General features: G+C 42.1%; 1 protein-coding gene across 2 annotated transcripts in view; it reads right to left on the reverse strand.

Annotated features, from left to right (window-relative positions):
- Window positions 1-26,708, reverse strand: part of LOC140734215 (phosphatidylinositol 3,4,5-trisphosphate 5-phosphatase 2-like) — a 209,514-nt gene that overhangs the window by 6,569 nt on the left and 176,237 nt on the right. For both annotated transcript variants that reach the window (XM_073057895.1, XM_073057894.1), the window contains exons 23-26: window positions 23,255-23,342; window positions 20,266-20,421; window positions 18,077-18,158; window positions 2,333-2,470 (exon numbers count right to left, since the gene is read on the reverse strand). In XM_073057895.1, coding sequence (XP_072913996.1) covers window positions 2,333-2,470; window positions 18,077-18,158; window positions 20,266-20,421; window positions 23,255-23,342 — 464 coding nt within the window. The remainder of the gene's footprint in view (window positions 1-2,332; window positions 2,471-18,076; window positions 18,159-20,265; window positions 20,422-23,254; window positions 23,343-26,708) is intronic.

Below are 26,708 nucleotides of genomic sequence, written 5' to 3' on the forward strand. Positions count from 1 at the left end.
GCCACGTGTGGTCCGTTTCCCCTGGCCTGGGGAATGGGTGGCTGATAACACCGAAAAGGACTTCAAACTAACAACGGGGAACCTACGTTCCCGATTCAACGGTTTGCGTCCTAAAGATTGGGCAAGTTTCTTTTCTCACCAAAAATCTCTCTCTCTCTCCAACAAGTGAAACCCAGCGGTCCCCAACAGGCTAAAGCCTGCATGAACTTGCGAGACTTTTATATTTCCATCGGACAATATTTTTACCCCTAGACAAAACGATAGAGCCACTTCTTATTGATGATTATTACTATACCCGCGCTTTAGATTGAGTATTGACGACGTAGATTATCTGAATGTTTGTATTAACCTTAATTTTGAGCCCCTTTATAAATAAAAACGTTTAAAAATAGTACCATCAGACTTCAGCGGACCTCTCTATCTTTGCTGGTAAGTGACCCAGTTACGGGGTTCGTAACATTATTTTTTCTCTCTCTGCTAGACTATGTATTGCAAGGAACTGCTACTATGAAGTTAACAAATTTCACGTCACATGCCGGTGACAATAAACCTGATTCTGATTCTGATTCTGACTGATACTTAGCCAATGTCAGTGGAAAGTTCTCCTGCATACAAATCCCAAACTATAGAACATTGACCAGTACACCATAGTACCGGGCTTCTGGCCTGTAATGTTGTGCTGACCTTTTAACCTGCTCTAAGATCAATCTAACCCTTCCCACCCACTTAGCCCTCCATTTTTCTATCATCCATGTACCTATCTAAGTCTCTTAGCGATCCCAATGTATCTACTTCAACCACCATACTTGGCAGCACATTCCAAGCACTCTCCACTCTGTGTAAAAATCAGATACCTATTGTTTTGAAACTATTATCTGAAAATCTGAATACTGTATAAATAAATAATCCCCTCTTATTGCTTCATAGGTTCATTTTGGTTTTATGCATGATGACGCAGGATGTGGTCTTTCCTAACCAGGTCAGTATGTTTCCTCGCCCTTCATTGCCTATAAGGGTCTATGCAGATAAAAACAACAGATTTCTAAAGGACAGGAAAGAAACAGGATTTTGTTTTCAATGGCTATCCAACAGTTTGATGGATAAAGTTATGAGGTATTAAAATTTATTTAATTAATGGAGTTTAAATTCCCTAGATCCAGTGGAGAGCTTTAAATTCATATTCTGTAACTAATAGTTCAGACGGTAAATTCATAGGTGTGACATATAAAGATTCTTCAACCAAGACTCTGCTTCAGTATCTATATGGTAAGAAATAATGGCTCCAAATTTAAGTACGTTTAGTAAATGTTAGACTGAATACAGAGCGTCCCTTTCAGGATTATTTTAAGACAATGTGTGTGCTCTGTGTTTGTCTTCCCTTTGTATGCATTTTCTTCTCTCCCATGTTGAGCCTAGGGATAAACACCAGGCATTTCACCTCACTGAAATTTTCTTTTTCAAATGGAATTTTTCTTTCACCCATGACCACAGGCACCCAGCACCTCTAGATCATATCAGGTTAGACAGTATTGAAAATGACTGTTCACTTTGCTCCATCAATATTTGCTCTCAGGACCACAGTGACATTCCCATTTTCCCCTGACTATGAAAACAGTATGGTTGAGAGTGATAAAAGTCAAAGAATATTACAGCACAGAAACAGGGCCATCAGCAAAACTGTTATTCAGCCTCACCCCATCTACCTACACCTGGACTATTGCCCTCCATAACCCTCCCATCCATGTACCAATCCAAAACGCTCTTAAGTGTTGCAATTGAACCGTATCCACCACGTTCACTGGCCGTTCCTTCCACACTTGCACCACTGTCTGAGTGAAGAAGTTTCCCCCTCAGGTTCCCCTTAAATATTTCATCTTTCACTCTAAATCTGTGACCTCTATTCCTATTTCACCCAAACTTCGTGGAAAAATACCTGCTTGCACTTACCCTATCCATAGAGTATTATGTATACCTCTATCAAATTTCTCCTTATTATTCTATGTCACATGAAATAAGGTCCTGACTCAAGACTTTCCCAAAAACTCACATCCTCATTCCAGGTAGCATCATTGTAAATGTTATCTACATTCATTCAATGTAGATAACATTTACATTGCATATTTCGACATTCTGATGTCCCTGTGATGAATAAAACTAATCTTTATCTTTTTTTGTACTCTCATTTGCTGCCACATATTCAGTAACTTTGTGCTCTGAACTCATGCCTTACCATCGGACTTAAATTGCACACACATTCAATATTCTGAGAGGTGATACAAAACAGATGAGAAGACAACAGGCTCCATTTCAGCGCAGCTGATGGTCACTGTACCTTGACTGAAGGGTCTCTTCACTTCCCTTCCCTTTGCTTCCTGGGGCAGCCGTCCCATGATCATCAGGAGAATTGGAAAACATCGCACTGACGTCTTCAGAGAATGCTGAGTTCTGGCCAGATTTTTTACCACTGTTTCTGTGAAATTCCAAATCAATGAACAAAAGCCATTAAACTTCTCATTCAAAACTGAACCACTTGTTACAAAAATCCAGACCACTTCACACTCGGGATTCATTTTGTCTTAAGCATATTTTACGCTAAAAAGAAATATTACATTTGAATTGAATTATTGGAATTCAAAGTATTTAATTCCATGACAAGAATCTATATTCTTTGTGGGTTTGCAGTTGTTTGGGCTCCAGCATTAGATTCTTGGTTGGATCGATGTGATAATTGCTTTAGAAGTGCCAATGCACTTGATATTACATCAATGATAGCAAACTTACAGCAGTAACTGACATGTAGGAAAGGAAGAATAAACAGTTATGACCCCTATTCCTAATCCTAGAATAAAACGTGCACTTAGGAATATTGGGCAAGATCAGAATCTGTCTTGTTTCTTTTGGCCCTGTTGCCTAGCAGCTTGCGAATTCTCACCATCTGGATTTCACTTGAAGAAAATTTGTTGCGTCATTTTATGTACAGAAGACACAAGAGTGTTGATACCAACCGGGAAACCATGCCTAGAATAAATCACCAGCTTCTGAATATGTGAATTAAAAAATTATATGATATTTTCTCCATTACAGAGATAGTTACTTTTCAGATCATATTGACTTTACACCAGACCTCTGCAAGATTTTTCTAATGACATTGGTTCGAAAGAATGAACTGCACTTCTTTCCTTTTTGCCTTCCTCCCTCCAGTATTTCCTTCAAACAGCTGAGCCCATGTAAGAGTACATTGCACATCAGAGAGACAAAAGCTCATAATACTGAATCTGATTCTACCCATCCTCAGCTTTGTTCTATTAATCCACCACCCCTGCGACTGCAATTGCCATTAAACTATGTCCCAGTTTTGAGGAGCTTATGGTTGCTTTGGAATCTCTTCATAGTCCCTACCCCTCCCCCCCCCCCCCCCCCACTTGTCTTTAATCTTGTTTAGGCTTCTATCCAACTAAGATATCCGTGCTCATGAGCACCTTTGCCTTTAGTTGTTGCAGCACTGGGAGCCAAACCCTCAGTTGCCAAGGATATAAGCTCTGAAAGTCTCCCTGCACTGCTTCTCGCTTTCAGTTTCCTGTTCTTCAACATCTTTCTTAAAATTTACCTTTCTGACCAATCTCTGGCTATCTACTCTAATATCATCTTATATGGCAATTTTCTTTCTATATATTACATTCTGCCATACTAGAGATATTATATACGTAAATGGAATGCACACAAAATGCTGGAGGATATCACCAGATCAGACATATCCTTCATCAGGATATGTCTCGGCCCAAAACTTCAGCTCTTTATTCCTCTCCATAGATGCTGACTGACCTCTTGAGTTCGTCCAACATTTTGTGTGTGTTACTCTGGACTTTCAGCATCTGTAGAATCTTTTACGTTTATAGACAAAAGTTAATGTTGTTTATAAATTGCCCTATAAGCTTCTACAAATGACATACACAAAATGCTGGAGGAACTCAGCAGGCTGGGTAGCATCTATGGAAAAGAGGAAGGAGTCAACATTTCGGGCTGACCCTTCATCAGGAGTGGGATCATGAGTCCTGATGAAGGGTCTTGGACTGAAAAGTTGACTGTACTTATTTATTGCCTTTTTTTTTGGATGTATCATGTCAGTGAGGTTGACCAGGCGGACCTTATAACAATGGTCTAATAAATCATCAACTCTTTTCCTTTCTCTATAGACCAGAGGTTCCCAATTTTTTTATGTCATGGACCAATATCATTAAGCAGGGTGTCCATGTTCCTCAGGTTAGAAACCCCTGCCACAGATGTTGCCTGATGTAGTGAAGATTCCAGCATCTTCTACTTGTATTTCAGATTTTGCTTCTGAATCCTTTGTTGAAATTTGTCCTTATTATCTTGTTCTAAATAATAGAGCAATAATGCATTTTGCTCCTGACAGGCAATGCCACAGAAGTGAGTAAAATTAAATTTCAGAAACAGAATAAGTACACAGTTATGTCTTTGTTACAAATCTAACACTTGTCTGAGGACAAATTTCTTCTTCATCTTTCAATACCCAAGCTACTGAAATATTAATCACTCCATTGTTAAAGCAACAGCCTTGGTTTTCTTTTTCAATATGTTATCTGTTTTCTTCAGAACCTTGGAGTTTGGAAGTTTTCTTTCTAATTCGGGAACCGTGAGTCTATTTCTACATTTCATATGTCAAAACATCTGCCAGAAATGCAAGTCTCCAGCTGACATAACTCGAAAACTGATAATCAACAAACTTGCAAATGCTGCAAATTGTCCACTGACACAACACTTCAAAGGTGTCATGTCTAGTTGATAATGGAGTAAAAAAGAAATCGAACATAGAACACAGAACACTACAGCAGAGTGCAGGCCCTTCAACCCATAATGTTGTGCTGACCTTTTAACCTACTCTAAGATCAATCCAACTCTTCCCTCTTACATAGTCCTCCATTTTTCTTTCATTCATGTTTCTACCTAAAATGCCCTAATGTACCTGCCTCTACCACCACCTCTGTCAGGGTGTTCCACACATTCACCACTCCCTATGTAAAAAAACTTACTTCAGACACCCCTCCCTCTATGCTTTCCTCTCATTGCCATAAAATTATGCCCCAACACATTAGCGAATTCTACCTGGGATAAAATCTGTGACTATCCACTCAATTTATGCCTCTTATCATCTTATTGCCTCTATCAAGTCATCTTTCATCCTCCATAGAGAAAAGCCCAAGCTTGCTCAACCTGTCCTCATATGATGTGCTCCTTAATCCAGGCAGCATCCTGGAAAATCTGATTTGCACCCTCTCTAAAATTGCCACATCCTTCCTATAATGAGGCGACCAGAACTGAACACAATATTCCAAATGTGGTCCAATATTTGATTACCTCTGCTTATAAATAAGTAAAAATTTATAAAAGAGATTTTTATAAATTGATTGTAGGTCCTCACCTGAGGCATTGTGATCCATTCTTAACATTTTACTAAAGCTATAAAAACTCTGCAAAGCAGTAAAGGACTTTCAATATCGTTACCAGAGATAAGAACTTCAGCTCTGAAGTTAGAAAGCTAGAATTGTTTCCCTTGGAATGGAGAAGATATTTAAAATAAATTATAGCTGGGTAAAACAGCTATTCCCTGTGGTACTGGCCAGTAACGTGGGGTCATGCTTATGAAATCATTGACATAAGAACTAATGAAGAGACATAAATCTTTCCAGCCAGATATTTGCCTGGATCTGGAATGTTTCACTTGAAAAACTGCTGGAAGCTGGTTCCAAAAATAATGCTATAGGGAGTTGGACATAAGATGAAGAATAAAAGATCTGCAGGGCTGTAGGCAAAAATGGGATGTATGAATAACAAAGAATCTGCTCGAAGAACTCAGCATGTCGAACAATATCTTCAGTGAGAATAGAATTGTCAACACTTTATTTAAAAACTGCATCAGGACTGAAAGTGGAGAGGCAAGATGGCCAGTATGAAGAAGGGAAGGGAGGAAGGGAAGTGTTGAGACAGTTAAGAGCGTTGAGATGATGCAGGAGTAAGATGAAGTGCAGTAGTGCAGTTTCAAAGAGACAGCACAGGTATAATGGGCCAAATGCACTGTCGGTGGGCAGAATTTTATGATGCTCAGAGTCATACTACCTTACTTTGTGAAATAGTTGCAGAGGAAGGGAAAAGATCTGGAGTGCCAATTTTAAAAAGTGAGCAGAGCCTTTTGGGATTTATCTGCACAATGGGATATTGCTTGGATTAATATTAACTAATGTTAATTTCCAAGGGCCAATAAAAAGAAGTGGGGCTTGAGCAGAGCAGCCATTGCTGCAGGGGTGATTGAGTGAGTGGACAATGTCAGAGTGGTCAGGCTTTGGCTCAACAGGCTTGGGCAAGAAAGGGCACAGGCTAGAACTTGTTTGAGAATTACAAGGCACAACAAGTGTAGGCAGGATTATAGGTTAGGCAGTAAGATGCTCCTCCTGTAGGATGTGAGATCACAGGGTACCTAATGGTCTCCCAGATGACTACATTTGCAGGAAGTACACCCAATGCCAGCTCCCGACTGAAAAAGAAAAGGAACTGGAGCTGGAGCTGGATGGACTCAGAACTACCTAGGTAGCTGAAAACTTCATAGATGAGTCTTTCACTCAGGTGGTCACACCCAGATAGTAGCTGAGTGACCACCAGGAGAAGTGAGGGGAGTAAGAAGTCAATGCAGGGCTCTGCTGTATCCATCCCCCTCAGCAACAAGTATACCCCTGTGGATACTTCTGGGGATGGGGTGATAATCTTATCAGGGCACAGCAACAGCAGCCAGGCCAGTGGAACTGTGGCCAACTCTGAGGCTCAGCAGGGAAGGGGAAAGTCAATCACAGCAGTAATGATAGGAGGTTTGACAGGAGGACAGAAAATGAAGGTGTGTTGCCTCCCAGCTTCTAGGGTCCAGGATATCTCAGAGCAACTGCAGAAGGGTGAGTGAGAAGCCAGAGGATGTAGTGTACAATGATACCAATGAGATAGGTAGAAAGGGGTAAAAGATCCTGCACAGTGAATATAGTGAGGTAGGAAAAAAGCTGAAGAACATGACCTCCAAGGTAGGAAACTTTGGATTAGTCCCAGTGCTATGTACCAGTCAGGGCAGGAAAGGCTAATGATACAGGTGAATGAGTGGGTGAGGAAGTGGTGCGGGGGGCAAGGTTTCAGATTTAGAGTCACAGAGTGACAGAAAAATACAGCACATAAACAATCCCTTCAGCCCATCTAGTCCATACTGAGCATTTAAACTGCCCACTCCTATCGACCTGCACTCGGACCACAGCCCTCCATACCCCTACTATCCACATACCTGTCCAAACTTTTCTTAAATGTTGAGATTAACTCACGTGCACCACTTGTGCTGGCGGCTTGTTCCCAACTCATATGACCTCTGTAAGAAGTTACCCCTCATGTGCCCCTTAAACATTTCACCTTTCAACTTTAACCCATGACCGCTGCTTGTAGTCCCTCCCAATCTTGGTGGGGAAAAAGCCTGCTTGCATTTACCCTATCTATACCCCTCATAATTTTGTATACCTCTATCAAATCTCCCCTCAATCTTTTATGTTCCAGGAAAAAATCCCAATGATCTTTCTCTTCTAGGGACGGTATGACCTGTACAAAAAGGATAGGTTACATATGAAATGGGTGGGAACCAGCACCCCTGTGGGCAGGTTTGCCCGAGCAGCTGGGGATGGTTTAAATTAAATTGGCAGTGGATGGAAACTGGAGTGATAGGGCTGAGCACGGTATACGACTAGATGCAGCGTGCAGTGAGACTGCAAGAATGGATGGGCAAAATAGTAGTCGGTGGGGTGAGGTAAAGTGTAACAGGAGACCAAAATCAAAAAGGGTGATGAATACAGCACTGAAGGTGTTATAATTAAAGGTATATGGAATTAGGTATAGATTGGCAAGTATGACATTGTGGCACCACTGAACGATGGCTGAAAGAAGATCATAGCTCAGTGATTAATATCCAAGGACGTGCCTTGTATTGAAAGCACCGGCAAGTAGGCAGAAAGGATCAGGCTGCTCTGTTGGTAAAAAAAAATAAATCAAATGCTTAAAAAGAGGTGGCATGGGATCAAAATATGTAGAATCTTTGTGGGTAGAATTAAGAAACTGCAAGGGTAAAAAGACACTAATGGGAGTTATAAACAGGCCTCCATACAGAATCCAGGATGTGGGATATAAATTTCAATGGTAATTAGAAAGGGTATGTCAAAAGAGCGGTGTTACATTAGTCATGGGGAATTTTAATATGCAGGTAGATTGGAAAAATCAGATGGTGCTGAATCCCAAGAGAGGCAATTTGTAGAATGCCTACAGCATGGCTTTTTGGAGCAGGTTGTTACTGAGCCCACTAAGGGAAAGGCAATTCTAGATTGGGCCTTATGTAATGGACCAGATTTGACTGGGGAGATTAAGGTAAAGGAAACCTTGGGAGGCAGTGATCATAATATGATATTATTCACAAGATCATTCAGGGAGGCGGACTGAAGTTAAGATGGCACTAAGCAGTGACTCCTTTGCTTGCATTTTTGGAAACAGCTCTATTTCCATCTTTAATATCTTTATTTTACCCTTTCAGGGTTCTTTTGAAGACCCTGACCTGGAGTTACACACTGACTTTGGTTCTTTGTGGGAATGGGACCCGTTTCTCAGGGTTTCAGGACTGGCCGTTGTTCGGTACGCCAAGGGTTCGGCCTGAGAGTCCGACTCGGATTTGGAAGCCTAAGATCTCAGGGCCCTGGAGACGGGCAGATCAAGGGTCAGTGTCACGGCAGGAGACCCGTGTGTCATCAGGGGAGTTAGAAACTACTGTTGTGCACCCAAAGACTGGGGATCATCGTGATCTTCAGGCACAGAGCTAAAAGAAAATGACGCAACAGACTTTTAACATTGCAAACCAATGAGTTGTTTGCTATGTCTCCCTGCTCGCTGCAAAACAGAGACACCTCCTTCTCCCTTATCAGGGAGAGAGAAAACCTGTGGGATGTCGAATGTCGGGTTAAGTGCAATGTCTTTGGGGTAACTGCAAGTCTGTGTCTTTGCTATTGCATTGCTCAGGCTTGAGTGCTTGGTGGTGGTGCCAATGCCTGCTTTTTTTTGGCTGGTGGGGGATTGTTGTTTGCTGCCGATTACATGCGGGAGGGAGAGGAGCTGGGGGCACTTTGGTGTTCTTACGTTTAACCGTCGTTCATTCTTTGGGACACTTTTCTGTTTTCATGAATGGTTGCGATGAAAAAGCATTTCAGGGTGTATATTGTATACATTTCTCTGACATTAAATGTACCTTTGAACCTCTGAAGACATTTTGAGAGAGAGAAGATAAAGTCAGATGTGCCTTTATTTCAGTGGAGTAAAGGGAATTGCAGAGGCACGAAAGAGAAGCTGGCCAAAGTTAATTGGAAGGGGACACTAGTGTTTTCTTCATTGTGGAAGATTCTAGCAGAATGCCAGAAATTCAAGAGTGTTGGGGGAAGAAGTGAGTATAGTTGCTATTACTAAGGAGAAGGTGCTTCAGATGCTAAAAGGTTCTAAAGTTATCTAAGTCACTCAGACCAAATAGACTACAACCCAACGCTTTGAAAGAAGTAGCTGAAGAGATTGTATTGATCTTCCAAGAACCACTAGATTCTGGAATGGTTCCAGTCTCATTGGGGGTGAGTCATTGTCTGAGCCACTAAAAAGAAAGGAGGTGTAAGCGGAGTGGCCATTTTGGGAGTGGGGCCGAGTTAGAATAGTTCAGTTTTGGTTCAACTGCAGGCTCTAAGTAAACTTCCAGGAAGTTTAATTTTTGCTAGTACATAGCTAGTGTGCTATGAATGGGTCCACAGTTAGCGGTATGTTCCTTGTGTGAGATGTGAGAACTTTGGGAGACTTCCATTCTCCCTGATAACTACATCTGCATGAAGTGCACCTGGCAGCAGCTCTTCAGAGGCCATGTTAAGGTTATGGAGCTGCTGCTTGATGAACTTCGGCTCATACAGGAGAATGAGGAGGAGATAGAGAGGAGCTACAGGGAAGTAGCCACCTGTAAGTTGCAGGAGGCGGGTACTTGTGCGACTGTCTGGAGAGGGAAAGGAAATAGGCAGCCAGTGCAGAGTACCCCTGTGGCTCATCCCCTAAATAATAAGCATATCACTTTGGATACTTCTGGGAATGAAGCGAGTAGGTTTTTGGCACTGTGTCTGGCTCAATGCTTCAGAAGGGAAGGAGGGAGAAGAGAAGAGCAGGAGTGATAGGGAATTTGTTGGTTAGGGGAACAAAAAGGTTGTTCAGTAGATAAGAATGAGATTCACAGTAGTTTGTAACTTCCTGGGTACCATAGTCAGGGATATCTTGGATCGAGTCCACAGCATTTTTACGTAGGAGGGTGAGTAATCAGAGCTCGTGGTCCACGTCAGTACCAAAGGCAGGGGAAGGATGGGTGATAAGGTCCTGCAAGGTGAGTTCAAGGAGCTAGGTGTTACGTTAAAGAACAGAACTTCCAGGATTCCTACCCATGCCACATTCTAGTAAGGGCAGAAATAGGAAGTAGGAAAATCATACAGCTTAACACATAGCTAAGGAGTTGGTGCTGGAGGGAGGGCTTCAATTTTTTGTATCATTAGGCTCTGTTCCAGGGAAGGTTAGACCTTTACAGAAGGGATGGTTGACACCTGAACTGGAGGGGTTTTAATATCCTGGCAGGAAATTTAGATAGTACTGTGTGGAGGCTGGGGGTGAGGCGGAGGGGAGTGTGGTAAACTATGTATACCTGTCTGGACACACCCCTCTGCTGACTGCTCCTGTGGCTCCTCCCACAGACCCCTGTATAAAGGCAATTGGAGGCACTGCTCCTCCCTCAGTCTCCAAGATGTTGTGGTCCCTTTTGCTGCTAAGAAAAGCCTATTGTTCACCTCCCGTCTCCGAGAGTTATTGATGATGCATCAGGGAGAGAGGGAAAGAGGGAGGGTTTAAACTTGAGTCGTAGGTTAATGGGGACCAGAGCACCAGAACAGATAATGGTGTGGTTGTTAGGCCTACAGACAAAGTCAGGAAGCAAGAAGTCAAACATGGTGGGACTAATGTTCTGAGCTATGTATATTTCAGTGCAAAGATTATTGTAGGAAAGGCGGTTGATCTTAGGGCATGGATCAGCATGTGTAATTATGACATTGTAGCCATTAGCAAGACCTGGTTGTGGGAGGGGGCAGGACTGGCAGCTCAATGGAACCAGGTTCCATTGTTTTGGACCTGACAGAGCGGGAGTAATTAAAGGCGGAGGGGTGTTATTACTAGTCAGGGAAAATATCACAGCAGTGTCAGAACAGACACAAGAGCTCATCTAGTGAGGTTTTACGAGTAGAAATGAGGAATAAGTCGGGTACTTGAGTGACTGTCAGGAAAGGGAAAGGGAATAGGCAGCCTCTGCAGAGTACTCCTGTGGCTGTTAATAGGATTATGCTTTACACCACACAATAGTCCGCAGGATCTCTGTAGAGAGATCGCAGACTGCTGCAAGAAACATAAGGTTGTGATAGTAGGTGTTTTGAACTTTCCATATATTAAATTGGACTCCAAACTGTAAAATGGCTAGATGGGAAAATGTCTGTCAAATGCATTCAGCGAAGCTTCTTGAATCAGTACATAGAAGTCCCGACTAGAGAGAGTGCAATAGCAGATCTCTTGTTAGGGAATGAGACAGAACAAGCAACAGAAGTTTGTGTAGGGGATCACTTAGCATCTAATGGTCATAATGCCATGAGTTTCAAGGTAGTTATGGAAAAGGATAGGTCTGGTGGTCAGGCTGAAATTCTAAATTGGAGAAAGGCCAATTTTGATGATATCAGAAATCATTTTTGTGAATCTCCTTTAAACCCTCTCCAAAGTCAGCACATCCTTTCTTAGATAAGGGGCCCAAAACTGCTCACAATACTGTAAGTGAGGCTTCACCAGTGTTTTATAAAGCCTCAGCATTACATGTTTGCTATTACCAGCAGAAGGATAGCAAGGGAAAAAACCCAGTCCTCTGGAAGATCAGAGTGGTAATCTATGCCTGGAGCTGAAAGAGATAAGGGCGTTGGGGGATCCTAAATGGATGTTTTGAGAGACCAACACAGAGTCTATAGATGTGAGGAAATACAGTAGTGCAGTCCTGGACCCTAGACAGATTACAGAGGAGCAGGTGTTTGCTACTTTGGGGCAAATAAGGGTGGATAAATCACCAGGCCCTTACAAGGTGTTCTCTCGGACCCTATGGAAGAGTAGTGCAGAAATTGAAGGGGCCTAAGCAGAAATATTTAAAAATTCCTTAACCATGGGTGAGTTGCTGAGGCATTGGAGTTAATGTTCTGTTCTTTAAGAAAGACTCTAAGAATAAGCCAGGAAATTATAAGCCGATTAACCTGATATCAGTAGTAGAAAGTTATTGGAAAGTATTCTAAAGGACCGGATACATAATTATTTGGATAAACTGGGACTCATTTAGGATAGTCAACACAACTTTATGCGTGGTAAATTGTGTCTAACCAATCTTACAGAGTTTTTCAGGGAAGTTAGCAGGAAAGTAGATGAAGGCTGATGTTGTCTACCTGGATTTTAGCAAGGCCTTTGAAAAGATCCTAAGAGGAGATTAGTCAAGACAATTCAGTCGCTTGGCATTCAAGATGAGATAGTAAATTGGATTAGACATCAGCTTTGTGGGAGAAGCCAGAGGATGGTGGTAGATGGTTGCCTCTCTGACTGGGGACCACAAAGACTGGTATGCCACAGGAATTGGTCCTGGGTCCATTATTGTTTGTCATCTATATCAGGGATCTGGATGATAATGTGGTAAACTGGATCAACTAATTTGCGATGGCATTAAGATTGGGGGCCTTTGGGAGGGACAACTATGGTAGGTCTTGCATGGTGAGTAGTAGGGCATAAAATGGAGGGATCTGGGAATACAGATCCATAATTCCTGAAATGTGGTATCACAGGTTGACAGGGTTATAAATAATGCTTTTGGCACAATGGCCTTCATGAATCAAAGTATTGAGAACAGGAGATGGGGTGATATTTTGAAGTTGTATAAGACTTTGGTGAGGCCTAATTTGGAGTATTGTGTGCCGTTTTGGTCACCTACCTACAGGAAAGATGTAAGCAGATTGAATAAGTGCAGAGAAAATTTATAAGGATTTTGCCAGGACGAGGGCAAGAGTTATTGGGTAAGTTGACTATGTTAGGACATAGAAGATTGAGGGGGAGAGTTAACAGAGGAATTTAAAATTAGAAGGGGTATTGATAGGGTAAGTGCAAGCAGGCTTTTTTCTACATGAGGTTGGGTGAAACTACAAATAGTGGTCATGGGTTAAGGGTGAAAGGAGAAATATTTAAGGGCAATGTGAGGGGGAACTTCTTCACTCAGAGGGTAGTGAGAGTGTGGAAAGAAATGCCAGCACAAGTGGTGGATACAGGGTCAATTTCAATATTTAAGATAAATTTGGGTGAGTACATATATGAGAGGAGTATGGAGTGCAATGGTCCAGGTGCAGGTTGATGCAACTAGTCTGATTAATGTGTTACGAATGTGACGCGACTCTGAGGGGCCGAAGGGTACAAAGTCGCCACCTCCTTTTTGAGAATCGCAAGATCACTATTAATTCGGGTCTGGGACCCAGGAAATGAGAGCAAGACGTCCAGAATCCACAAGGTTTGGAATGTGTCCTGGCCTCAGCAAAACAAAACCATTGATAACAGCTATTGTCTCTTGGAGACGGAATTGTGTATTGAGTACTGTACTATTCATTGAAGCCCCTCAGGGGACGACCAGAGTGGGCTGGTTGAGGGATTGCATCATCCAAACCTGATTGACATCTGAGACCCCGTGAGTAAGGATAAAAGAGGGTCTGGGGAACAACCCCTTTAGACGCACCAGGAGAAACGCTAGAAATCCCGTGACAGTGTTTAATAGCGACAGCCGGTGGGTCCTTCCCTTGTCCTTCCCTTGCCTGGGATTGGCGGGCTCACCATGGAAGAACGGCTTTAGCTAAAGGAAAGGCCACAAGTGAACGGCCACACCAATGAGACTCCGATGGATCAAAATCATAAAAGGAATCGGCAAGTTTTTCTCCCAAAACTCTCTCTCTCTCTCCAACCATTGTAAACCCAGCGGTCCCCAAAGGCTGCAGCCTGCATGAACTGAATGACTTTTATATTCCCATCGGACAATACATTATCCCCTAGACAACGATAGAGCTATTTCTTATTGACTATTATTATACCCGCACTTTTAGATTTAGTATTGATGACGTATATTATCTGTATATTTGCATTGATATTATTTTTGTGTATTTTTACTAATAAATACTGTTAAAAATAGTACCATCAGACTTCAACGGACCTCTCTATCTTTGCTGGTAAGTGACCCAGTTACGGGGTTCGTAACAAATGGTTTGGCTCAGACTAGATGGGCTGAAAGTCCTGTTACTGCGCTGTAGAGTTTTAAGACTCTATGACTCTAAATAGCAAGGAGGATAGACGGTGGGTGTTCCTAACTTGGATTTTCAGATGACCACACATAAGACTGCCTAAGAAGATAAGAGCCTATGATATCACAGGAAAGATTCTAGCATGGATAGAAGATTGATTGGCAGGAGGCAAAGAGTTGAAATAAAAGGGGTCTATTCTGGCTGGTTGCCGGTGACAAGTGGTATTCGCAAGGGTCAGTATTGGGACCACTTCTTGTCACATTATATGTCAGTGATTTGGATGACAGAAATGATGGCTTTATGGCCAGCTTTGCAGACAATGCAAAGATTGGTGGAGGGGCAAATAGAGTTGAAGTAGCAGGAAGTCTGCAGAATGACTTGGACAGATTGGCAGAATGGGCAAAACAGTAGCAGATGAAACATAGTGCAGGGAGATGCATGGTCATGCATTTTGTAGAAGGAGTTAAAGGTGTAGACTATTTTCTAAATGAGAACATTCAAAAATCAGAGTTCCAATGGATTTGGGATTCCCTGAAGGTAAACTTGCTGGATGAATCGGTATAAGGAAGACAAATGCAATGTTAGCATTCATTTCAAGAAAACTAGAATATAAGAACAAGGATATGATGTTGATGCTAAACAAGGCATTGGTCAGACTGCTCTTGCAGATATAGGCACCTTTTCTGAGAAGAGATGTGCTGACATTGGAGAGTTTTCAGAGAAGGCTCATGGGAATGATTTCAGGAATTAAAGTTTTAATGTTTGAGGAGCTTTTGATGGCTCTGGGCCTGCTCTCACTGAAATTTCAAAGAATGAGGGGAAGATCTCATTGAAACCTACTGAATATTGAAAGGTCTAGTTGAGGATGGATGTGGAGGGAATGTCTCCTGTAGCGGGCAAGTCTAGGAACAAAGGACACAGCTTCAAAATAGAGGAATATCCATTTAGAACAGAGATAAGAAGGAATTTCTTTAGCCAGAGGGTGGTGAATCTGGGCAAATGCATTGCCATGCACAGCTGTGGAGGTCAAGTTATTGAGTATATTTAAAGCAGATATTCACCATTTCTTTGCTAGTCAGGGCATTAAACGTTATGTGGAGGAGAATGTGGTTGAGAGGGATAATAAATCAGCCATGATGGAATGATGGAGTAGACTCAATGGGCCAAAGGGCTTAATTCTTCTCCTATGTCTTATAGGATAAGTGTTATGTAATGAACAGGATTTGATAAGCGATCTCGCAGTAAAGGAGCCATTAGGAGGTAGTGATCACAATATGATAAGCTTTTATCTGCAATTTGAGAAGGATAAGGGCAGCTCGGAGGTGTCAGTGTGGCAGATGAACAGGGGAAACTATGGAGCCATGAGGGAGGAGCTGGCCAAAGGGGGGAAAGGGGACACAGTGGTTGACAAAGGAAGTCAGAGATTGCATAGCATTAAAAAAAAGGAAATATGACAGAGCTAAGGTGAGTGGGAGGACAGATGATTGGGAAGTGTTTAAGGAACAACAGAACTTAACTAAAAAGACAATACGGGGAGAAAAAATGAGGTATGAACGCAAGCTAGCCAGGAATATAAAGGAAGATAGCAAAAGCTTTTTTAGGTATGTGAAGAGAAAGAAGATAGTTAAGAACAACGTTGGGCCCTTGAAGAATGAATTGGGTGAAATTGTTATGGGAAACAGAGAAATGGCAGAAGAATTTAATGAGTACTTTAGATCTGTTTTCACTAAGGAAGACACAAGCAATCTCCCAGATGTATGGATGGGCCAAGGACATAGGGTAACAGAGGAAATGAAACAGATTGACATTCGGAAGGAAACGGTGATGAGAAGACTGATGGGACTGAAGGCCGACAAATCCCCAGGTCCAGATGGTCTGCAACCTAGGGTACTAAAGGAGGTGGCCCTGGAAATTGCGGATGCATTGGTAATCATTTTCCAATGTTCCTTAGATTCAGGATCAGTCCCTGAGGATTGGAGAATGGCTAATGTTATCCCACTTTTTAAGAAAGGAGGGAGGGAGAAAACAGAGAACTATCGACCTGTCAGCCTGACATCGGTGGTGGGGAAGATGCTAGAGTCCATTATTAAGGATGAAATAGTGGCATATCTAGATAGCAGTGATAGGATCGGGCCAAGCCAGCATGGATTTACCAAAGGTAAATCATGCTTGACTAATCTGTTGGAGTTTTTCGAGGATGTAACCAGGAAGTTAGACGGGGGAGATCCAGTGGATGTAGTGTACCTCGATTTTCAGAAGGCATTTGATAAGGTCCCACATAGAAGATTGATGGGTAAAATCAAAGCTCAGGGCATCGGGGAGAAGGCATTGACATGGATAGAAAACTGGTTGGCAGATAGAAAGCAAAGGGTAGCGGTGAATGGGTGTTTCTCGGAATGGCAGGTGGTGACTAGTGGGGTGCCTCAGGGCTCGGTATTGGGACCACAGCTGTTTACGATTTACATAAACATTTTAGATAAAGGCATTGAGAATAACATCAGCAAGTTTGCTGATGATATTAAGCTGGGTGGCAGTGTGACATGTGATGAGGATGTTAGGAGAATTCAGGGTGACTTGGATAGGCTGGGTGAGTGGGCAGATACTTGGCAGATGGCGTTTAATGTGAATAAGTGTGAGGTTGTCCACTTTGGGAGTAAGAACAGGAAGGCAGATTATTATCTGAACGGTATAGAGTTGGGTAAGGGAGTAATACAAAGAGATCTTGGAGTCCTTGTTCATCAGTCACTGAAGGTGAATGAGCAAGTGCAGCAGGCAGTGAAGAAGGCTAATGGAATGTTGGCCTTTATTACAAAGGGAATTGAGTACAAGAGCAAGGAAATCCTCTTGCATTTGTACAGAGCCCTGGTGAGACCACACCTGGAGTATTGTGTACAGTTTTGGTCTCCAGGGTTAAGGAAGGACATCCTGGCTATAGAGGAAGTGCAGCGTAGATTCACGAGGTTAATTCCTGGGATGTCTGGACTGTCTTACGCAGAGAGGTTAGAGAGACTGGGCTTGTACACGCTGGAATTAAGGAGATTAAGAGGGGATCTGATTGAAACATATAAGATTATTAAGGGATTGGACAAGATAGAGGCAGGAAATATGTTCCAGATGCTGGGACAGTCCAGTACCAGAGGGCACGGTTTGAGAATAAGGGGTAGGTCATTTAGGACAGAGTTAAGGAAAAACTTCTTCTCCCAGAGAGTTGTGGGGGTCTGGAATGCACTGCCTCGGAAGGTAGTGGAGGCCAATTCTCTGGATGCTTTCAAGAAGGAGCTAGATAGGTATCTTATGGATAGGGGAATCAAGGGATATGGGGACAAGGCAGGAACTGGGTATTGATAGGAATTGATCAGCCATGATCTCAAAATGGTGGTGCAGGCTCAAAGGGCCGAATGGTCTACTTCTGCACCTATTGTCTATTGTCTATTGTCTATATAAACTGGTTTAAGTCTTTAATCAAACTTAAAGAGAAAATTGTTGGGAAAGTGTCATTAGATTCAGGAGATAATTACACAACATGAGTGTGTTTTTAAGGAAAGATACAAGGTGCTTGCAATAAGAACCCCACAAATGAAACTGCTTACCCAATGCATTCCTGAATTGGCTTAGATGTTTGAGCTTTATCTTTCGAAGGTTTGGTCTCATCCCTTTCAGAACTGATCCATTCTGCACAGAAAGAAACACAGGTGAACTAATCATATGGCCTTACGTGGAACTGTGCCAACAATGGAACCAGCTTTTACATTCCCCTTGTGTTCCATAAAATTTCAGATTTCAAATGAAAGTTGTTCAATTTCATTCAAATATCTGTATCCGACTAGACTGTTACAATGGGATTGAATGTGTCTCTTTGTAAAGAGCTGATAATATTACTGTGTTTAGCTTTCAATATCCAACACAACTAGTTTGCAACCAGCTCTCTCTTTCACATGGTTTTTCTTGAACTTTTTTTTGGACTGGAGGAAGGAACCAGAACCAATACGCATTTCTAAGCTCACAAGTTTCATACCTTGAGTGTTCTTCCTACCACCTGCTTCCTGTAAGGACTACTTCCTTTCTCCCTGTTTCTTAATTTCCAGTGAAGGTCTCTGGTGATGAGATTTTCCACATCTGTACTTTTAAGATTTCTTCCTTAACAGTGCCTTGCCCTTTATCATAATTGATAGGACTCTCAATTGCTTATGCTCTATTACTTTCACTTCTTTCAACACATCTCCTCCCACATACAGCTAAGATGGGACTTCCTTCCCCTCCCCTCTTAATCCACCAGCCACTACATTCAATGTCCTGTTAGCTCTGCCACTTTCAAACAGATTCCAACAGCTGACACATCTTCCCCACCTCTTTCAGCATTCTGAATGCACCATTCCATGTGTGCCTCACTTGTTCATTTCCACCAATGCATAATACCCTTCTCACTGCATCTTCCCTTGCAACCACAGGCATTGTAACATCTGCCTCTTTCCAGGGACTGAAACGTGGCTTGCCGTTGAAGCAGAAATTAATTTGCCCTTTTTCCAATTTAATGTGCGGTACTTGCTGCTCAGAAAGTTGTCTCCTCTATGTTGGAAAACCCAAACACAGATTGGATGACTGCTTTGCAGAACACATTCATTTACTTGTAAACGGAAAGCAAGCAAACTGCAGATACAGTCTGAAATAAGAACAGAAAGTGCTGGAGGCACTCAGCAGGCCAGGGAGGGAAGAGAAACAAAGTTCAGATTTAGACTCAGATTAATTTATTTATCACAAGTACATTTAAACATACAGTGAAATGAATCATTTGCATTACCAACCAATACAAACTAAGGATGTGCTGGAGGGAGCTCACAAGTGTCACCACACGTTCCTGTGCCAACATAGCACGCCCAACTCCTTACTCAACAGGCTAGGCAGCAAGTGTGGAAAGAATAAATTTAGTTAAAATTTCACTTTGGAGAACATGGATGTGTAACATGAACTCTGCTTTTTCTCTCCCCACAGATGCTGATTATCCCGCTGGGTATTTCCAGCATTACTCAGTTACATACCTGAAAGTTTCAGCAGTATTTTTTCTTACATCACTACTCTCATTCATCTCTCTACATAATCTGGCTAGTATATCTGCACCAGCCACATTAGCTCCAAAGAACCAGCCCCACTGTCCTTTCTTGATTGATATCAACATTAGTTTTAACTCTTCTTTATACAGGTAATCTCTCTTTTCCATTCTTAGTCTTAATACAATATTTCAACCTGAAACATCAGCAGTTTATTTCCTCTCATGGATGCTGCTCAAACCACTGAGTACCTCCAGGAGATTGTTTGCGGCAACAATAGTCTGCCGTGATCTCACCCTATCCCAGATACTCCTCTTTTCTCACCACCTCACCCTTTCCTCTGTAACCGAAAACATGCTTCAGTTCCAAATCTTCTTAGTTCTGATTATTTTACACATAGCTCCCATTTTTCTCTCCTCAGAAGCTGCTAACCTGCTGAACAATTGTAGCCTTTTCTTTTTTTTTATCTCACAATTCCTGCACATACAGTATGCTGTTTTACTGAACACGTACAAACCAGCTGGCAGCATCCGTTGAAATGAGCAGTCAACGGATGCTGCCCGTTCGGCTGAGTTCATCTATCTGGTTGGTACCTGTTGATTTGACCACAGCATCTGCAGTGTACTTTGTGCTTGCTGTTCTATTGACCTTGTTGCTTCAATCAGGTACGAGGAAACCTCCGAACTTTAGCAGCAGCAGGACATGCTGAGAATGTCACCGCCTGGAGGACTCACCGTAGAGGCGCTCCCGAGTCCGTTTGCGTTCTGCTGGAACAACGACCCTCATCGTCACACGGATAGATCCTGACTCATCTCCCAGGTGAGACAGGCCTGTTTCAAACCTCTGTGGTGTGCTCCCAATCAAGGATTTTAGTGCAATACAGCACTCTCCTGAAACACAGAGGAAGCAAGGTTTCAGCAGAGGTTAATATAAAAAGCAAGATTTTTAATTACATGATTCACATATGAGGTACTCCTTAATGGTATTACAGTATATTAGATTTGCTGGATTTAGTGGTTATTTTAAATGTTTTTTGAGCTTTTGGTGTGTGATAGTTTTTCATGAATTAACTTTTGGTGATTTTAATTGGAGTGGGTGATAAAGGGCAACTGAGATGGCTGCTTAGCCCAGAATGTGCAGAATAATTCCACCTATCTGTTTGTCCTTAGGTCAGAGATACATAACAACTCCAAAAGAAGGCTACCCATTGCCCATGCCTGAGTCTTCCCAGTTGGTGTCATGCCTTAATTGAAATCTTGGGTGCTGGAGTCAAGTAGGTGGAGGGGTATGAGAATGGGAGGTGTGGCGTGGGAGTGCAATAATCCCCTTGGTACAGGACTTACATTTTAACCTTATTTAATGGTGGTGGCCACCAGAATACAGACAGGAAGTATGTGTGTGAGGCCGGTGTTCTGTGCTCGGTGTCAGATGTGGGAAGTCCTGGAGACTCCCAGCCTCTCAGACGTCTACATCTGCGTCAGATGCATCGAGCTGCAGCTCCTTAGGGACTATGTTTTTTCTGGTGGCCACCACCACTAAATAAGGTTAAAACATAAGTTCTGTACCAAGGGGATTAGTGCACCCACACGCCACACCTCACATTCTCATCCCCCGCCACCTACTTGAACATGTGTGAATGATACATGTTCATCCTTAATGTGGTTTATATGTGTCAGAAATGGGCAGCTTTCCTTGAATCCTTGCATTTGCTCTACAGACTTGACCATTACTGTACTCATTCTGAATTGTGTGGATAGCCAGAGGCCTTTTTCCCAGGGCTGAAACGGCTAACATGAGGGGCATAGTTTTAAGGTGCTTGGAAGCAGGCATAAGGGGGATGTCAGAGGTAAGGCTTTCACACAGAGAGTGGTGGGTACATGGAATGAACTGCCAGTGATGGTGGTTGAGGCAGATACAATAGGGTCTTTTAGGTAAGTACATGGAGCTTAGGGCTAAGAATAAGGGCTATGTCATAGGGAGTTTCTAGGCAGTCTCTAGAGTAGGTTACATGGTTGGCACAACAGTGTGGCTGATGGGCCTGTAATGTGCTGTAGATTTCTATGTTCTATGTTCTAATCAATAGGACTCTGGATTCCTGCTGAGGAAGTTACCGAGGGATAGTCTAGTGTTGTAAATTTATCTCTATAACCCAAGATACTGACACAACTTGAGGCCATAGGACAGAGAGTGATGAGTGACAGGATGATGTGTTTTCACACAGAATTTGAGCGAAAGAAAAATCATAAAACCAAAAGAAATTGCAGCAGAATTAGACCATTCAGTCCATCACATCTGCTTTGCCATTTGATCAAGGGTGATATATCTTCCCTCTCAACCTCATTCTCATGTCTTCTCCCAGTAACATTTGAAACCCCTACTAATCAAGAACCATCAACCTCAGATTTACGTATACCCAAAGACTTGGCCTCCCCAACCATCTATGCCAATGAATTCCACAGTTCACCATTCCCTGGCTGAAGAAATACCTCCTCATCACTTTTCTAGTGTATTGAGTCTGTGCCCTCTGCCATTGACTCCTCCACGAGAGGAAACATCATCTCTGACTCCACTCTATCTTGGCCTTTCATTATTCGATAGGTTTCAATAAAATTCACATCACCATGTTCAGGAACAGTTATAACCTCTCAGTCATCAGACTCTTCACTCACCCCATATTGAACTGTCCCCACAACCTAGGGATTCACTTTCAAGGACTCTTCATCTCATGTTCTTGATATTTACTTCTTATTTATTTTTTATTATGATTTTTATTTTCCATTTCGCATTTGCACAGTTTGTTGTCTTTGGCACTTTGGTTGGTTGCCCGTCTCGTTGCGTGCGTTTTTTTTACTGATTAATTGTGTTTCTTTGTATTTACTGAGGATGCCCACAAGAAAATGAATCTCAGTGTTGTATGTGGTGACATATATATGTTTTGATAATAGATTTAATTTGAACTTTGAATCCTGGGATTCTTTGGTTGTCTGCAACACATTGCAGAAGAGCAAGAGCAGGAGAGTTGGTCTACTCTGTTCTGGCAATCAAACAATATGACAAGGCTCCATTTTTGGAGGATCTATTTCAATTCATCCATCGCCCTGGCTACATCCTCAGAAATACTGGAAGTCACATCTTAATGGGCACTTAGGGACCTTTATGTCATTTGGGGTCTCATCTTACATCAATGGCAGCAGTTGGAGTGATAAAGTCAGCTACTAATAAATTTCTAAGGAAGTCACCAAGGCTGCCAGAAAAGTACTAAACAAGAAGTGAAAGTCATCACTGACCATCAAAATTGAGCAACCCTGAAGCTGACGTGAAAATATCAGTCTTGAAAGTAATTAACCCCTCATGATCTTTGTGCCAAATTGAGAACGGAATGAGAGCGGAATGGCCGCTCAAACAGGAGAGCCCAATGTGACTGACACATAATCTCTGGCAAGCGTTGAGTTTACCAGCCACAGGAGGAGTCATGCAAAGCAGGCTTTCATCCTTTTATATCTTGCTAACGCATTGAAATTCATTCTTGATCACTAGCAGTAAGCTTGTAGAAGAGTGGTATTTATTGCTGCAGCAAAGTGAATGTCATCAACACTTGGGAGGAAAGTATGAGACTGAGCTGTTACTATCATGTGTGTTTCATGCAGATTACTGAGGAAATTGTATGTCTCCTTCTTATGTTCTTGATCCCATAAACATAATGTTAAAAGAACTCAAACTTACCATAGGATTCGTATCCATCTGTGGATTTTATGGTCAGGAGGAGGTGTTGGTCTTGTAGATACTCAATATCAGAGAGAATTGGAGATAACTATTAAAAGCAAAACAGTATTAATTTATTTATTAAGATACAGCGTGGAATAAGCCTTTTTGCCCTTCAAGCCAAACCACCCAGCAACATCAGTCAGATAAATAGATGGATGTGAAATTTCTTCATTCAGACATAATGTACCTCTGGAATTCTCTTTCTCAATGGCTGTGCAGACTCACTCAGAGTTCTGGGTATTCAAAGAATTTGGGCCTGATGCCAGAAAATGGAACTGAGGTTAAAGATTAGCCACAATCTTATTGATTATTGAAGATTACAGGTTAGCTTCATTTGTCACGTGTGCAAACTTACAGTGAAATATGCTGCATGTGTCTAATCAAATCAGCGAGGGTTTGTTGGGTAGCCCGCAAGTGCTGCCGTACTTCTAGTGCCAACATAGTAAGCTGATAACTCGATAACTCTTACTGTACATGTCTGGAATGTGGAAAGAAACTGGAGCTCCAAGAGGAAAACCATGCAGTTACAGGGAGAATGTTCAAGCTCTTTATAGACAGTGGTGGGAATTGAATCCTGATCAGTGAAAACTGGCGCTGCAAAGTGAAGTGCCTAGCGCTATGCTATCATGCCTACTCTTGTGCTAGTACATTGCCCTACCATGACAAGAAGGGACAGATGACCTACTCCTGTTCTCAATTCTTATATTCTAATGTTTTTAAGAACCAGCAAAACACAGTGAAGGTAAAGGATTTACATCTATCCTAGTCTTAGACATGCTTTGTTTAGAACTACTTTTTCAAAAAACACACACAAAATGCTGGTGGAACACAGCAGGCCGGGCAGCATCTATGGGAAGAAGCACGTCAAAAGGGTTTTTTTTTTCTCTATTCTTACCAAAGCTGGCCCATCAATTGCCTCATCACTAAATGTGGACACTAGATAGAGGGTTCCATGCTTCTGACACAGTGACATTGATATATATAGTCAGGTCAGAATAACCCAAGACTCACAAGAGAACTTTGAAATACTGATGTACCTATGTTCTAAAAGGCAGTAGACACCACTACTGCAAGAGAAAAAGACTTAAGTTATCTCCTAGGCAATGAGAGTAAGAATAGGATGATTTGAAAATTAAATGCATGGCTGAAGAATTGGTGCAGGTGGCAAGGTTTTGGATTTCAGGATCAGTGCAATGTCTTCTGGGGAAGAAATGACTTGTACAGAAGGAAGCGTTGCACCTGAACCTGAGGCAGAACCAGTAAATTTGCAGCCAGATTTGCTGGAGCTGTTGGAGAGGGTTTAAACTAATTTGGCAGGGGAATGGGAACCAGAGTTTTCGGGCTGAGAGTGGGATATCCAACTAGATGTGTTGTGTAGTAAGACTGTGAGGAAAGACAGGCAGATAATAGGGCAAAATTACAGCAAGTGGGATGAGTTAACGGGGGACAAAAATTGAAAAGGGTGATGAATACAGGACTGAATACATGCAGTACACGGAATAAGGTAGATGATCTTGTACTGCAGTTAGAGATTAGCAGGTGTGATGTTGAGGGCATCGCTGAATTGTGGCTGAAAGAAGATCATAGTTGGGAACTTAACATCCAAGGGTACACATTGTATCAAAAGGATAGGCAGGTAGGCAGAGGAGTGGCTCTTTTGTTAGATAATGAAATCAGCTCCTTAGAAAGAGGTGACATAGGGTAGGAAGATGTAGAATTATTGTGGGTAGAGTTAAGAAATTACAAGGGTAAAAAGATTCTGCTGTGAGTTATATACAAGCCCCTGAACAGTAGCTTGGATGTGGGCTACAAATTACAATGGGAGATAGAAAAAGTATGTAAAAAGGGCAATGTTGCAGTAGTCACAGGACATTTCAATATGCAGGTAGATTGGGAGATTCAGGTTGGTGCTGGATCCCAAGAGAGGGAAATTGTAGAATGCACAGCAGATGGCTTTTTAGAACAGCTTGTGGTTGAGCCCACTAGGGAATCGGCAATTCCAGATTGGGTGTTACATAATTACTCCCATTTGATTAGGAAGATAAAGGTAAAGGAACCCTGTAGAGGCACTGATCATGATATGATCAAATTCACACTACAGTTTGAGAAGAAACTAAAACTGAATGTATAAGTATTAAAGTGGAGTAAAAGCAATTACAGAGGCATGAGAGAGGAGCTGATCAAAGTTGACTGGAAGGAGAGATGAACAGGACTGATGGCAAAACAGCAATGGCTGGAGTTTCTGGGAGCAATTTGGAAGGTGCAAGAAAGACACATTCCAAAGATGAAGAGGTATTCTAAAGGGAGGATGAGGCAACCGTGGGTGACAAAGGAAGTCAAAGACAGCATAAAAGCAAAAGAGAGGGCACATAATATAGCAGAAATAACTAGGAAGGTGAAGGATTGGGAAGCTTTTAAAAATCAATGGAAGGCAACTACAAAAGGCATGAAGAGAGAAAAGATGAAATATTTAGGTATGCTAGCCAATAAAATAAAAGAAGATACAAAACGTTTCTTCAGATAAAGGGTAAAAGAGAGATGAGAGTGGATATCAGATTACTAGAAAATGGCACTGGCGAGGTTGTAATATAGAATTGGCGGAAGAAGTTAGTAAGTATTTTGCATCAGTCTTCACTGTGGAAGACACTAACAGAATGCCAGAAATGCAAGAGAGTCAAGGGGCAGAAGTGTGTGTCATTGTCATTACTAAGGATTGTTGGAAGCTGGAAAGCCTGAAGGTAGATAAGTCACCTGGACCAGATTGACTACACCTCAGGGTTCTGAAAGACATAGCTGAAAAGGTTGTCAAGACATTAGTAATGACCTTTCAATAATCAATTCATTCTGTTATGGTTCAGAAGCACTGGAAAATTGCAAATGTGTCTCAACTCTTTCTGAAGGGAGAGAGGCAGAAGAAAGAAAAATATTAGCCTGACCTAATGGTTAATTTGCAGGTTGAGTTAATGGTAATGTAATATTAGCATTGATTTCGGGAGGACTAGAATACAAAAGCAAAGACATAACGCTGAGACTTTATAAGGTATTGATCAGACCACACTTGGAGTATTATGAGCAGTTTTATGCTCTTTAATTAAGAAAAGATGTGCTGACATTGGAGAAAGTCCAGAGATGCTGCATGAGAATGATCCCAGCAATGGAAGGGTTAACATAAGAGGAGCAGTTATTCCCAGGAATGAAAGAGTTAACAGATGTGGAGCATTTGATAGCTCTGGGCCTGTACTCTATGGAGTTCAGGAGAATGAGCGGAATCGTGTTGAAACCTATTCAATTATGGGAGCCTAGATAGAGTGGATGTGGAGATGTTTCATACAGTGAGGGAGTCTCAGTCCAGAGGGCACAGTCTCAGAATAGAGGGGCATCCATTTGGAGCAAAGAAGAGGAAAGATTTCTT

Source organism: Hemitrygon akajei, chromosome 10 (genome assembly GCF_048418815.1).
Source record: "Hemitrygon akajei chromosome 10, sHemAka1.3, whole genome shotgun sequence".
NCBI classification, from domain to species: domain Eukaryota; kingdom Metazoa; phylum Chordata; class Chondrichthyes; order Myliobatiformes; family Dasyatidae; genus Hemitrygon; species Hemitrygon akajei.